This window comes from Aythya marila, assembly GCF_965140915.1.
Source record: "Aythya marila genome assembly, chromosome: 3".
Lineage (NCBI taxonomy): Eukaryota > Metazoa > Chordata > Aves > Anseriformes > Anatidae > Aythya > Aythya marila.
In genome coordinates this window covers 62,064,174-62,077,290 of record NC_139044.1, presented here as the reverse complement: position 1 = coordinate 62,077,290, position 13,117 = coordinate 62,064,174, and the positions used below count along the sequence as shown (strand labels likewise).

Here is a 13,117-nt window from a genome sequence, read left to right as displayed (position 1 = left end):
ATGTCGCAGTCCGTGGCAGGCGCGGGGCCGTAGCTGGGGCGCGGGACGGGAGGGAGATGGGCAGGGCAGGGCAGATGCTGCCTGGTGAAGCTCTGGCCTTATGACGAACCCTCTGCTCGCGTGGTCCCATTCCTAATTCATTAGTCGGCTTTGATCCAGGGATCTGGTTATCTTTGATCTGCTGCAGGAGCAGCCGAGGGTATTTCGTTGCAGAGATGAAATAAGTTGGTTTGGAAGATCAAATGCGCTGTATCTGTACCCATTCCCCCAGTGCTTGACTTTAGGCAGTTCTGCTAAGTCTTTGTTTTGGTCTTGTAAAGCATCAGTGTACCGAGATGTAGGGAGGCAAGGGGAGAGGTTGGGGTTTGTTTCCCTTTTACAGAAAACCCGAGAGACATTGAAAGATACTTCTGTATAAACAACAACCAAAAAGCTGATTTTTTTTTTGCATGTAACCCAAATGTCTGTTTCTGAAGCAGGAACTTGTGCCATCAACCACTAACCTCCCTCAAACCGCAAAAAAAAAAGGGGGGTGGGCAGGCTGCCAGAGGGAGCCAGGTGTCCGGCCACCCGATGGGGAACACGGGCGTGAGGTCGGGTGCCCTGGGCCACCGCCCTCAGGGATGTCAGCTGTGTCCTCCTCCGCCAGCAGCAGTCGGTGTTGCCCCTGGATTTTCAACCTGAAAATCCTCATGGAGGAAGAGTAGAAACACCACTTCCCAGGATTTCCCAGATCTTCCTGTTGAGCTCACACGAAGGAAGCTTCCCACCCGTTCAGATCTGTCACGATGCAGAGCCCACTGCCTCTCCTCACGGCCCGGCAGTAGAGCATGTTCTCTAGCAGGAGCACTTCTCCATCCCTGACCAGTCATTCCTGACAATGGCTACCATCCTAGGCATTTCCCTTTTTTTTTTTTTTTTGCTTTAACACATTAAATAAATGCAGAGGCAAAGTGTCAGGCTGTAGTGACTTAAATGCAAGTCATGCACACTGGAACAAAAACACTGTAATCTCAAGCAATCTTCATGCTTCAATCCTTTTTTTTTTTTTCATTTTTTCATATTTTTTTCTTCTACTGTTCCACTTCTCTAAGAGTTGTCAAGTCAAAGAGAATTTTTATGGTTAAGGAAGCTGGCAGAGCAAACAAGCTTGTTCTTGCTGTCAAAGTGACTTGAGGGAAACACAAGCTGTGAGAAACCTGACAAATTAAAGTGGCCAAGAGCGAGCAGCCAGAAACAGGCTCGTGGCTAGCCAGAGCGCTCTGCTTGCTGGATACACAGCTGGAAGGGCTGCTGTCCTGGGCTGCTTACAACCCAGAAATCCAACTTCCAGAGCGCATCTATCTCGGCAAACTCAAGGTGAGATTTTTTGAGTGTTGCTTGTCCTTCAGTTAATCTGCATGAACTGATGAGACAGTAAGATCTTTGTGATCCTGAGCTGATGCCTTGCAGTTCTTCTTGAAGAGCAAATTGAAGAAAAGCACAGATGTTTTGCACTGAAAATTAATTGCCTGGCTTTACTTAGTTTCCATTTTGAAGCCAGAAGTACAAAGAGGCGACATGAACACAGAAAGTCTCTAGCAGAGCTTGAGGATTACATTAGCACGGACTGACAAGCAGCAGAATATTCTTCAGCTGGGCTTTTCTCTGTTAAATTCTCTGCCCCTTCAGACTTCTTGTGTGCTTGATCCATCTTTTATTCATTGGCTGCTGAAGCCTGGGGAGATAAAGGCCACGTAGCCTTCCAGGTTGCTTTAAAATCAAAATAAACCTTCCCTGCAGGTGTCTTGGGCTTTCCACTACCTCTGTGGTCTGTGTATCAGGCTGGTTGCTGATATGAACACTACTCACATGCACAACAAGTTGTACATCCCGAAATGCCCTCCCAAAGACACCGGGCTATTTCTGCCCTGACCAGCTCCAGCTCAGTGTATTTGAGAAAAATCGTGAGTTGTGGTGCAAGCTGCTCACCAACGCCTGCAGTCAGCGTGCGGTGCTGCTGGAAGTGCCATAACATTGAGGAATAAAACAAGCGTTTGCTTTCTTACACTGTATTACGAATTTAGCATGATCAGGGGAGGAGGGAGAGGGAGACACCAGCAGCTAATCAGCTTTTTATCTTTCTGCTGAAGGTGGTTTGTGCTCAGTCCCCCGGTTTATCTCTTGTCCTCAGAACGCCATTACTTTTTCATGATAGATGATAGTTCTAGGAGCATGCTCTGAAAGATAACGAGAGAGAGAAAGCATGAAGCTGAACTGGCTTCAAGGGGAGAAAGAAATGTTATCATAGCGATTAACCCAGGCTCCACCACATGCACAGCTGCGAAGGTGGGAAGCCGACAGCACACTTACCTTGGCTTTGTTCAGTGCTAAGGGGAGGCTGAGGGGAGGAGAAGCACCTTGCTTTTAAACCAAATAAATTAATCCCTGAAGTAATTTGCTTCAAATCGGTGACTGCCATGCTACAGCCCTTGCTTTACATGTTAAGGGTCTTGTACATCTTTCAATTGCCTTAAAACCATACAAAGATGGGCTCAGGCAAGCTCCCCTTTCAGAAACCCAGCCTGCTTGGTGCTGCACACATCCTCAGAGAGGTTCCTTATTTGCCCACCACTGATGATCCCCAAGGTTTGTCATTTTCCTAATTTCTGTGTTGGTGAACAGGTACTTGTAGGTGATTTAGTAGGGTTTGCAGGATTATTGGCAGTCATCTTCATGATTTTTTCCTGAGTGCACCAGGACAAAATGTAACATGTAGAACTACTGTAGAGTATTTTTTAAGAGATATTTGAGTAGGAAAGCTGTACAAAGGCAGCATCAGGTGCTAGCAGGCGAACACCTGCAAGGCATCTCAAGCATCCTAGTGGGACGACGCAGGGCTTTACCCGTGCCTTGTTCCACCTGTAGGTTTTCTGGTGGAGCTCAGCTGTCAGAATAACTTCTGTGGCTATCAGACTTGTTATTTCGATGCACACTGACTCTTACCAAACTGTTCCCAGCCCCAGGAGCGAGAGCAGAGCGGGTGGGCAGCTAGTTAAACGAGTGGGTATTTATTCCTCAAGTGTTGTTGAAAGGCTGAGTAAACATGCCTGGTTCTGGAGAAGATGGCAGGCATTCAGGCTGAATAGCAGCTCTCTCTTTCATAGCCTTCTCGCTGCTGACAGTTTTCCCACTGGGTAAAAGGCTCAAAGCTGAACGGAGAATTGAGAAGCAGCAAAAAATCTGAACAGCACAGAGGGATGAAAAAGCAGCGTAGTGAAGGAAACCAGACCCAGTGAATAGCAAAATTTCCCCAGCTTCAGCAGAACCAGGATTTCAGCCCCAGAGACTTTTCTGCGAATGAATAAAATCAGCAGCCCTATCTGAATCTGCTTCTGTGAGCTGAGAGTATCAGCTTTATCAGCTGCTTGCTTAATTATCAGCTTTATCCCCCTCGTTCACCATGAGGAGGGGGCCCTACTTTTAAAGTCACGTTGATTTCTTTGGAGCCAAGGACAGAGACGGGAAGAAATGACACTGAAAGCACAGGACTCTCTGGAGGAAAGGGTCTTAGCTCAAGAACAGAACAGGACTGGTAGATATGTCATGCATCCACATCTCCTTGGGATATCCTTGGGTGCTCTAGCAAGTGGACTGTTACTCTTTCCCAGTAGTTCCCTCAATGCAGATTTAGCTTGGGGTGCAAATATGATGATTCAGATCCAAGTCTTCTGGAAGACTGTGCCCTTGTGGCAAGAGTTAATAGTTTAAGGTCATTGTGTCCAATCTCAGTCAACCAAATCAAAACTCATGAGTTTCAGAGCACACCTTAGAATTTGTTAGAAAACTATTATATGCAGGCCAAAGAAAAGGTGATGCTGGACAGACATTGCTGGGCAGGCAATAATTTTTAGTGAAGTGCTCCAACAACAAAAACCCTAAATGCTCTGTAATTCCTGCCCTCGTTTCGGGGGAGCAAGGATTCTATCTCTAGCAGCTCTACATTGACCTTTGTCTGCCTCAGCCTGTGCTTTTTATTAGACTCTAGCTGTATCATGCAGGGGCCTGATCTTGCAAAGTTTCTGTTTTTTCTTTCCTCATGATGCAAAATCCTATGAATACCAACATAGATCCCACGTGTCCTTGTGCACCTCACTCCCAGCTGTCACTTGTGAGGGTATTTGCACCAAATTCAGCGTGGCCCTTTTCCCTGAGCTGGGTGTGCCGAGACACTTGAGGCCCCCTTGCCCAAGGGAGACAAGGCTCAGGCCATGCAGAAGGTGCCCCTTGGCTGTATCTTCCCTTGAATAAAAAAGTTAAAACAGATCTGGAGATGCAAAACCGAGGGCAGAGCTACATGTTTACCTGCTGCATATCTTGTTCTGGTAGTCTGTCCTCCGAACATTTTGGATCTGAAGTCTAACCAGAAATGTTTAAAGGAAAAATACTTTTTTTCCAATGGATCAAACTCTTGAGAATCCATCAGCCTAATGACATTTTCGAGACTTGTGCTTCTCTCATTTTTTGCTTCCCAATTTGAATAATGGACAACCTTTGACAGTGCAATGAGCGAGAATCTGAATAGAGCATGATGAGTGATCGCTCTGACTGTAAAACTAATCAGCTGTAAAGGAAATATTTTCCAACTTTTATGCCATAGTTGGGCGTGAAGCACAGAAATGGCTCTTTGCCTCCGCCAGTTCTGGAGAGGGGAATTTTGAATAGCCTTGAGTGTCTGCGTTGTGGCCAAACAGTGGTTGGTCTGAATCCTACCGAGCGAAAGGCATCTCTTCTATTATATGTATATAGACGGTTTGATTTCAATTCAAGTTTGAAAAGTTGAGGACTCTTCATGCCAAACATACATTTTGTGTTCAATTTCCTATCCAGCCATACATCTTGCTGGTTTTCAGTGGAGGACTGAATGCATTTTCACTTAAAGTAACCTTTCCTCTGAAGAGGAAGTCCCAAGTGGAATTTCCTTGTTCTCTTTGTACAGGTTTTATTGCCCAGGCACAATGTCTCTATGCTGCACTAGCATACAAGTGTATTGAAAGTGGTGTCATTAAATACCTCAGAAATACTGGTAGCAGAGTGCACTAGCCACAGCAGTGACTGAATGATATGTAGAAGTGCCTTTACTTCCAAATATCTTGAGTCACTTTTAAAAATGCTAGTACCAGTCCCATGTGTAATGATCCACAAAGGCAGCATGCCAGAAAAGTGTTCCTTTCAGGAATAACGGCACTGCTTTGCAAACTGAGTATATTTCTCAGCAAGCTCTCACCTGCAAGATAGCTTCATTGTCGTTAAACATTAAAAGCTGCCAAGTATCTTTCAGGACTTCTCAACAGGTGCCTTGCTCAGTACCTCCTGCACTCAGCCTTTTTAAATAGCCTTCTCATCTGGGTATCAAAACACAGCAGATGGGCAACAGATTGGGCTCTCGGCCATCTCCCCAAATTTGAAAAAGCAAAGTGGAAAGTAATTAAATAGCACGAAAGTGGCAATTTAACATGGTTTATGCCCACTATTTATATACTGTAGAAATTATAGCTCCATGAAAAATGGAGCTCACAGGCAGTTTGGTGGGGAACAATGTGTGAGAGCATTTTCTGCTTCTCATCGCAGAAGATTTTGGGATTTTGTATGTTTGTTATGCTTCAAATTTAATAAAAGCATGTATTTTTAGGAAGAGTGAGGAAAAATTAAGCAGAACTGATAACTTTGAGTATTGTGTGAAGTAATCTTCTGTTTCTTACATGCTCTGTCAAAAGATATTTAAGGGCTTGCTCCTGCAAGAATTTGTAAAGAAGTTGGGGGTTTTTGTTCTCAGGGGATAAATCCCGTGATCCAGGCAGTCAGAAGTCAAATTCATTAAAAAAAAAAATAATAATAAAATAAAATAAAAATCTACTTGGTGCTTGAAGGCAAGCACAAGACCTTATTAACACTGAGTATAAGCAAGTTTGGACCAGCCAAAGAACAGGAACAGCTTCTGAAAATGCCTTTCTGTAGCTGTTGGTGGTGTGATTGTGATAATTTGGTGTTTTATATGCAGAGGCTTTGGTTTCCCCACTGGGAAGCTACCCAGCCTGCTGGCCAGCCTGGGGAGCCACCCCTGGAGCCAAAAGAAGCCAACCCATCGGATGGTGGTGGCCTTCTGGCTGTTAGGGCATCAAGAAGGCCGGAGCTGACCGAGGGATGGATGGCAGCCCTTGGGTGATGCGATGAGTGAAAAGGAGACACCTTTGGTGACTTGGAGATCCTCAGGGATGCCCTGGTGATGCTTTGGGAGTCTTTGAATCCCTTAGGAATGCTTTGGCTCTCACCGCACTGTGGGACCGATGTGCTGGGGGCAGCCTTCACCCAGCACAACCCACCATGCCAGGGCCATGCCAGGAAGCCTGGAGAAGCCTCCCAGACCCCCGCCTCACCCTCTTCTCCCCAGGACTGATCCCCAAGAGCCTCCCGCTCACCCCGATCCCCCCGTTTTCCCCAGTCGCCCACCAGCCATCTGCCCCTTGGGCGGCGGGGCGCTACTTGCCATGGACACCCGTCGTCCCGTGGCGGCGGCGGGCAGCGGGGGGCTGCCTGCCGGGCTGCCCTCCTGGCTCCGCTGCCCCTCGCAGCCCGACGGGGAGCCGGCCCCGGAGCTGGTGTTGGAGCCCCCCGGGGAGGCAGAGCTCCGGTTGCCACTGCCCTCGGGGCTGGCGGGCAGCACCCTGGAGAGGAAGCTGGACTTGCGGGTGCCGGGGCAGTGCCCGCTGTCGGGGGACTCGCCGCGCTCCTCCTCCACGTCCCTGCAGGCGCTCACCCGGCTGTGCTTGCGGGGCAGCCGGCGGGACATCCCTGTCCCCGTCCCCATCCCCGCTGTCCCCACTGTGCCCAGCGGAGCCTCCTCGCTGCTGGAGGATGCCGGCGGCCTCTGTCTGCGGTGCTGTCCCGAGCCCCCGATGGCCGAGGAGGAGGAGGGAGGCAGTGGCGGGGAGGCCGAAGGGCGAGGAGGCATCGCCAAGCTGCTGGTGGGGTGGCAGGGGATGGCTTGGTCGTCAGCTCGGCCCGCCGGCCTCTGTGGCCGGCCCGCCAGGGTCTTGTGGATCCTGTTGAGGCCCAGGTGGGCGATCTCGAGGATGTTGAGGAAGAGGGAGACGGCGGCGATGCTGTGCATGAAAAGCATGAAGATGGTCTTCTCCGTGGGCCGGGACACGAAGCAATCCACCGTGTTCGGGCAGGGGGCGCGGGTGCACTTGTAAAGGGGGGGCATGTGGAAGCCATAGAGCAGATACTGACCCACCATAAAGCCCACCTCGACCACCGAGCGGGTCAGGATATGTAGCACATAGGTGCGCAGCAGGGACCCCCTCAGGGGTGCCTTGTTCACCTTCTTCTGTTCCTCCAGCTTCCGCAGCTCCCTCTCTACCCTCTTGTGTTCCTCGGGCAGGGGCTCCAGGTCCTCCAGCTGAGCCCGCAGGTGGGCTTTCCTCTTCTGCCTCTCCTTCTCTAGAGCCCTTAACCTGTAGAGTGCATGGCCCATGTAGACTAGAGAAGGAGATGAGACAAATATGACCTGCAACACCCAGTATCTGATCAAAGAGATGGGGAAGGCTTTGTCGTAGCAGATGTTGCTGCAGCCGGGCTGCTCCGTGTTGCAGATGAACTCCGACTGCTCATCGTCCCAGACATCTTCGGCAGCCACTCCCAGCACCAGCATCCGGAATATGAACAGGATCGTGAGCCAGATCTTGCCAACGATGGTGGAGTGGATGTGGACTTCCTCAAGGATGCTGCCCAACAAGTTCCAGTCCCCCATGGTCAGAAGTTCATGTCTGAAATACAAAAAGTGATGATATTTTAATGCACAGCTGGATTTATTTTCAAAATGGTCCTTTTTAAAATATCTTTTAAAAAATAATGATGTTTCATGTATAGTCTTCTGATAGCAGGAGAGCTTAGAAATTCATCCTTATTTTCCATGTAATGGGCTGTTAAATTGATGCCGACATGATTAGTAGTGAAAGATTCGGATGTGAGATTATTTTAAGCTTAAGAGAGACTGCGTTCACCTATAAGCCACAATACTTCTTAACTGCCTGCAGTTTTACAGCATTTTCTTCCCACTGGGAAAGAAGATTTTTTTTTCCCTACTTTGCAAATCCACTGCCAACAATAGATTAATTCTACACCTACTCTATGTCTGTCTGTGTCTTTGCCACAACTTTGGGTGAAAAACAACTGGAATAATATATCAGGCTCATTACTTTCATTTCATTGACAAAGTTTTGAGATGTATCCTAAAATTGTGACCAAAAAGAATTTAATTTGGTACTCCAAGGTAGTAGCATTATTAATGCCATCCATCCAATATTATCCTATCTACCAGTGTACCGGTCCACAAGTTTCTGCCTTGGAGTCCAAAACTACAAGTACATAGCTAATTTACACATAACTGTACATGTATAAATAGTCTCAGTTCTAGGATATCATTCATAAAATTAGAGTGTTTCTAGGATTTGTATCTTTGTAATCCTTTGTCTTGGTAATAAATTTAAACATATGAAATGAATAAAGCAGGAAATATGTAATGGAGTGTTGGGAAGGTTTTTAGCTGTGAGTGTGAGATGATCTTTTTAACTACCTCTTTCCCAGAAGCAATCTGATTCATCAGCAAACTGATCTATGTTCTGCTGCAGGATGCTTGATTCCAAGCCACTTCTCTAGAAGCTGTTCAGGAGCTCCAGGTAATGTGGGGAATTGAAATGTAAGGTATTTGTGTATTTATGAATACATCACACATTCTATGTAGTATTCCTGGAATTCTTCCTGCTACCATGGCAATAAAATATTGAAAGCAACTAGGGTCATATCCACATAAGGGTTCTCACTTAAATTTTGTATGCTACCGCACTTTCAGAGCTTCCCAAATTCCACTAAACTACAACCTTTTGTAAGGTGCCATTTATAAGCTTCTGAAGAGTGGCTGGCTGCAGTACCTAAAATCTTCCATGATCTTGATTGATTGCAAAGCTGAGTGATATCACTGTTATCAATATATCTTGGAGGTGATTTATGATATGATCCTGCAGAGCAATAATCTGCTTGGAGGTTATATTCATCCACACTGCAAGTAAAGATTTTCGGTTGTAACCAACAGCACAGCTTGAAAGTGCATGTACAGAAGAGTCTGCATTACATAATTCACCTTCAGTATGGTGAGAAGTAGAGGTTTATGCAGAGCAAGATCCCAACCCAGACACTCAAGAGGACAAGTACTAGTGGGTAATCCTTGCTGACTGTTAGGTACAGCTTTCCCTGAAAGGTGGCTGACTGACAGCAGGACACAGCAGCTGAACAAAAGAGCATTGAGCAAGATGCTAAAATGTAAGTGCAGGAAATGAGACATGTTTTAGTCCTAGAGATGAAGAGAGATCATTCTTCCAGCACTAGGAATTGTCAATGTCCATTTTGGAACAGAAAGTTAATGTCTTTCAGGGTGAGGACAAGAAGAGGAGTATAAACTGTGTCTCTATGCAAGCGTTTGTTTCTTTGTTGTTGCTATCAGTATCTAAACAACACTGTCCTTGACTTTCCTTTACAACAGCTGACAGAGCAGGATAATTATAGGAATGGTCTAATTAATTCTCTAAGTAAGCTTACTATACCAAGACACTTTCCCATAAAATCTGCACTGATAGAGCCACAGTATGAATATTTACATGGTAAATGTTCTGTAATAACATAATAATAAAAATAAAAAGGTAACCTATATCCATGAAAGCCATAGTTTCAAAGATGTCAGTCAAAACTACTTCATAGCCTTCTGTTTACAATTTATCCATCTTTCCTTTCCCCTCCCCCCCCCCCCCCCCCGGTCTTATTTGAGCCCAGCGTAACAGAGTAATTTCAGTTTACTGTAAGAGAGTAATCTAAAATATCAGAGACATCATTATTCCTAGTCTGACAAAATACACAGTTCTAGATTGTACAGATGGGGGACATTTCTCCTTATACAATCTAACTAATCTTCATGTCTGTCCAAATATTTTTATATGACAATTTTAAGCATTAACCATTCATGCATGTAATAGTTAGAATAAGATGGAAGTTCCCCCTTTCTAATGGAGGACATTTCTTAATTTCTTGTTTTTGTTACTTCTTTACTTCTTCTAAAGTTTGTTTAATAATTTTCCACAATTCAAATCACTTTTGCATTAAATATGTGCCAATATTTCATCAGAAGTGATTTGCAGAGTTAAACCTTCTTAAATTTTATCACATGTAAACTAAAATAGAACTGGAACGGATGGTCAAAATGAAGTACGGCACTGTCTGAATTCTTCTTTTGTCCTGCAGCCATTACACTTCAAAAGTAGCAATAAATACATTTGGCATCCTGAGAACGGCCAGTCCGATAACACCTGTGAACAGGCTGAATTGATCCACTGGTTATAGCTCATATTAGGAAGTGAGTAATAACCCACAACTAAACTGCAAAAAGACCATTTTTCATCAATTTCTAGCTTCACTGAAAAACTTCTTTTCTAAAAAGATTAAGATATAAATACTCTTAGTTTTTAATTCGAATTGCTATCAGTCTGATGGGTATCTACTTGCTCAGAACTTCCCTAGGAAGATTTTTTTTTCTTCTGCTTACCTTAGGAGAAAGCCCTTGGTTATTCTTTGTTAGGGCATTGCAGAAGGAGCACGTAGCACTGCTGAATGCTGTAGAGCAGAAAATTTCTTCCAAAGTGCTAGAACATCTGTTTGTTTTTTTTTTTTTCTTTTTTTTTTTTTTTTTTTTTTTCTTTTTTTCAAGAGCCAAAGCATAAACGTGGTATTTGGAGCAGACTTCTCAGTTATTTGTATTTGGATGTTTAGATCATTCAATCTAAACTCTATGTGCATAGTTTAAAACCATCAGATGATGGGATGGTGCCGCTAGCCAAAATTATCATGCAATTATTTTAGTCAGTGGCATCTATCAAAGCCATTCCCTCGAGGCTCAGTCTGCACAGCAATCATTTCTAATGTCCCTATGCATTGTTATATTCACTTCTTCATACATTGTGTCTCCACCCAGATCCTAAGTTAATTTTTATTTTGTAAGAGGGATAAATGACCACCCTTTGCAGCCCTACAGGTTTTTACATTTTCTTTACATTCCATTAGTTTTGCTTTGAATCAAAGCCAAGGGATCGATCGGTCATGTCCGATTTCATACTCTGCTGCCTGCTGAGTTAATTTGGTCTGTGGAAGACCAGTGCTCTTGAAATGGAGGCCACACCAGCCCAGACTCCAGGCCTCAGTTAGAAACACAGGCCTTCAACACAGGAACCCTGCCTCAGCTGGGTCACAGCCACCCCCAAAGACAGATCAGAATTTGTATCTGTGAGAAATAAGATCAAAAATAAAAATAAATAAAATAAAATAAAATAAAATAAAATAAAATAAAATAAAATAAAATAAAATAAAATAAAATAAAATAAAATAAAAGTGAGTTCCTAAAATAGGAATTTATGAGAAATCAGGGCCACTAGAGCTGAGGCTCCGATGCTAGAAATGTCTCCCCCACCAGCATGAGGCATTTGTCCTTTGCCCATGCCTGAAACTTAAGAGTAAACTACAGCACATGCGCTTCAATCCTATAAGAAGCACGAGTGATTCCCACTTCAGTCTCTTCCCCCTAAAGGTTTCCCACTAACCAGTGGCCAGCTCTCAAAAGACACCAGCCCCGTTTCTTGGGGATTAGCTCAGATTTCCGTAGCGGTGCATCCTTCCCTCCAGCACAGGCCGTACTCCCTGAAAGACACGTTTGAGTCCAGAGCCTTTCCCTGCAGCAAAAGGGGTGGCTACAGCATCTTTTCTTCAGCCTCAGTATAATGCAGATGCATGGTTTGTGTATGTTTCAGATGATTTAAGGGAGCACTTTCTACACTTTTTCCTCCTGAGAGACGTGTTAACAGCCATCCAAACCAGCCAGACCCCCCCTGGGCCTTTCTCACCCGTATGTTTCTGCTCTCACTGTCTCTCGAGGCAATGTACTCTCACACACCTGTCACTGGTGTTTTATTTTCATGTCTCTTCTTTCCACACTTGCTCACAAAGTCTCCAAGGCTTTATTTGGTTGCTTCAGTGGTCGCATAGCTTTGACTCAGACCTGGGTGTCCTCTTCTCCAGCTGCTTCCTCACCTGCTGGGTGGTTCTCAGGAGCACCCTCCTTAGCTCTGTTCAGTGAAGAAACTTGAAAACTGAGCAAGCATTGCATCAGCTGTGACTTACCCATCCTGTTGGGGAACTTGCTTTGCTGATCACAGCAGAAGCAGCTTGTTTGTGGGCTGGCACGTTTCTGTGCCACCTCTTCTCCCTCTCACCAGGTGACAGCAGCAGGCCAGCCTCCATCCCTCAGCCCCCCGGTAGGTATTTGCTTTTCCAGGGGGTACGGAGGTGACAGCAGGCTGCTTTGGGACAATTTACCATGTTTCTGCACAGTAAGTGGTGTTGTTAAAGGACTGTGCATATGCGAGCTCGTTAATGGACTGTAGAATTAATTGTACTTGAAAGGGAAGTAGGGCCATGACATGGGGAAACGTGGCAAAGAACAGAAGTGCAGGTAGCCCTTTGCCTTTGGATGTGAGCAAGAATTTGTGGTGGCTGAAGAAACTTCCTTGCTATAAGCATCTGTTTTAGGTGAAAACAGCTTACAGTGTGAATGCTAACATGCAGCAGATCTTATATGTGTGCACACGCACGAATCACTGAAGCTGAACTGTTGAACTCTCAGGCACAAACACGCCACTTGCCTGCTGCCACTTGTCGAGCTGGCAAAGCAGAAGCAGCAGGTCTGAAACTTCCAGGAGATGCAAGACAGAAGCACCACCAAGGAGACTGGTCCTCCATCGTGCTTCTGCACCTGACTATTAGAATTAGGAAAGGTAAGGGTTTGGGTGTCAGAAAGTGTGCCGAAAAGATAGGTTCCTAAAAAGTAGTTTTGGAAAGACAGGAGCCTCGAAAGAAGTTAGGAGAGTGTGGTTGGAGGAAAGATCATGGAGGTGAGAGACATGCGTGGTGACAAATGCTGAGGGATGCCTCAGGATCTTGGCCAGTGATGCCTGAGATGGGAAACTGCGAACAGTGGCAC

The 13,117-nt window shown here is 45.4% G+C and overlaps 1 protein-coding gene across 1 annotated transcript; it reads right to left on the bottom strand.

The window, feature by feature from the left end:
• Positions 1 to 1,961: 1,961 nt before the first annotated feature.
• On the bottom strand, positions 1,962 to 7,792 carry GJA10 (gap junction protein alpha 10; the record flags this gene model as incomplete). Its single annotated transcript, XM_082756172.1, has 2 exons — positions 1,962 to 2,219; positions 6,523 to 7,792. 2 exons carry the CDS (start codon positions 7,790 to 7,792, stop codon positions 2,170 to 2,172), a joined length of 1,320 nt encoding a protein of 439 aa, XP_082612298.1. The 3' UTR covers positions 1,962 to 2,169.
• Between the last annotated feature and the right edge of the window lie 5,325 nt (positions 7,793 to 13,117).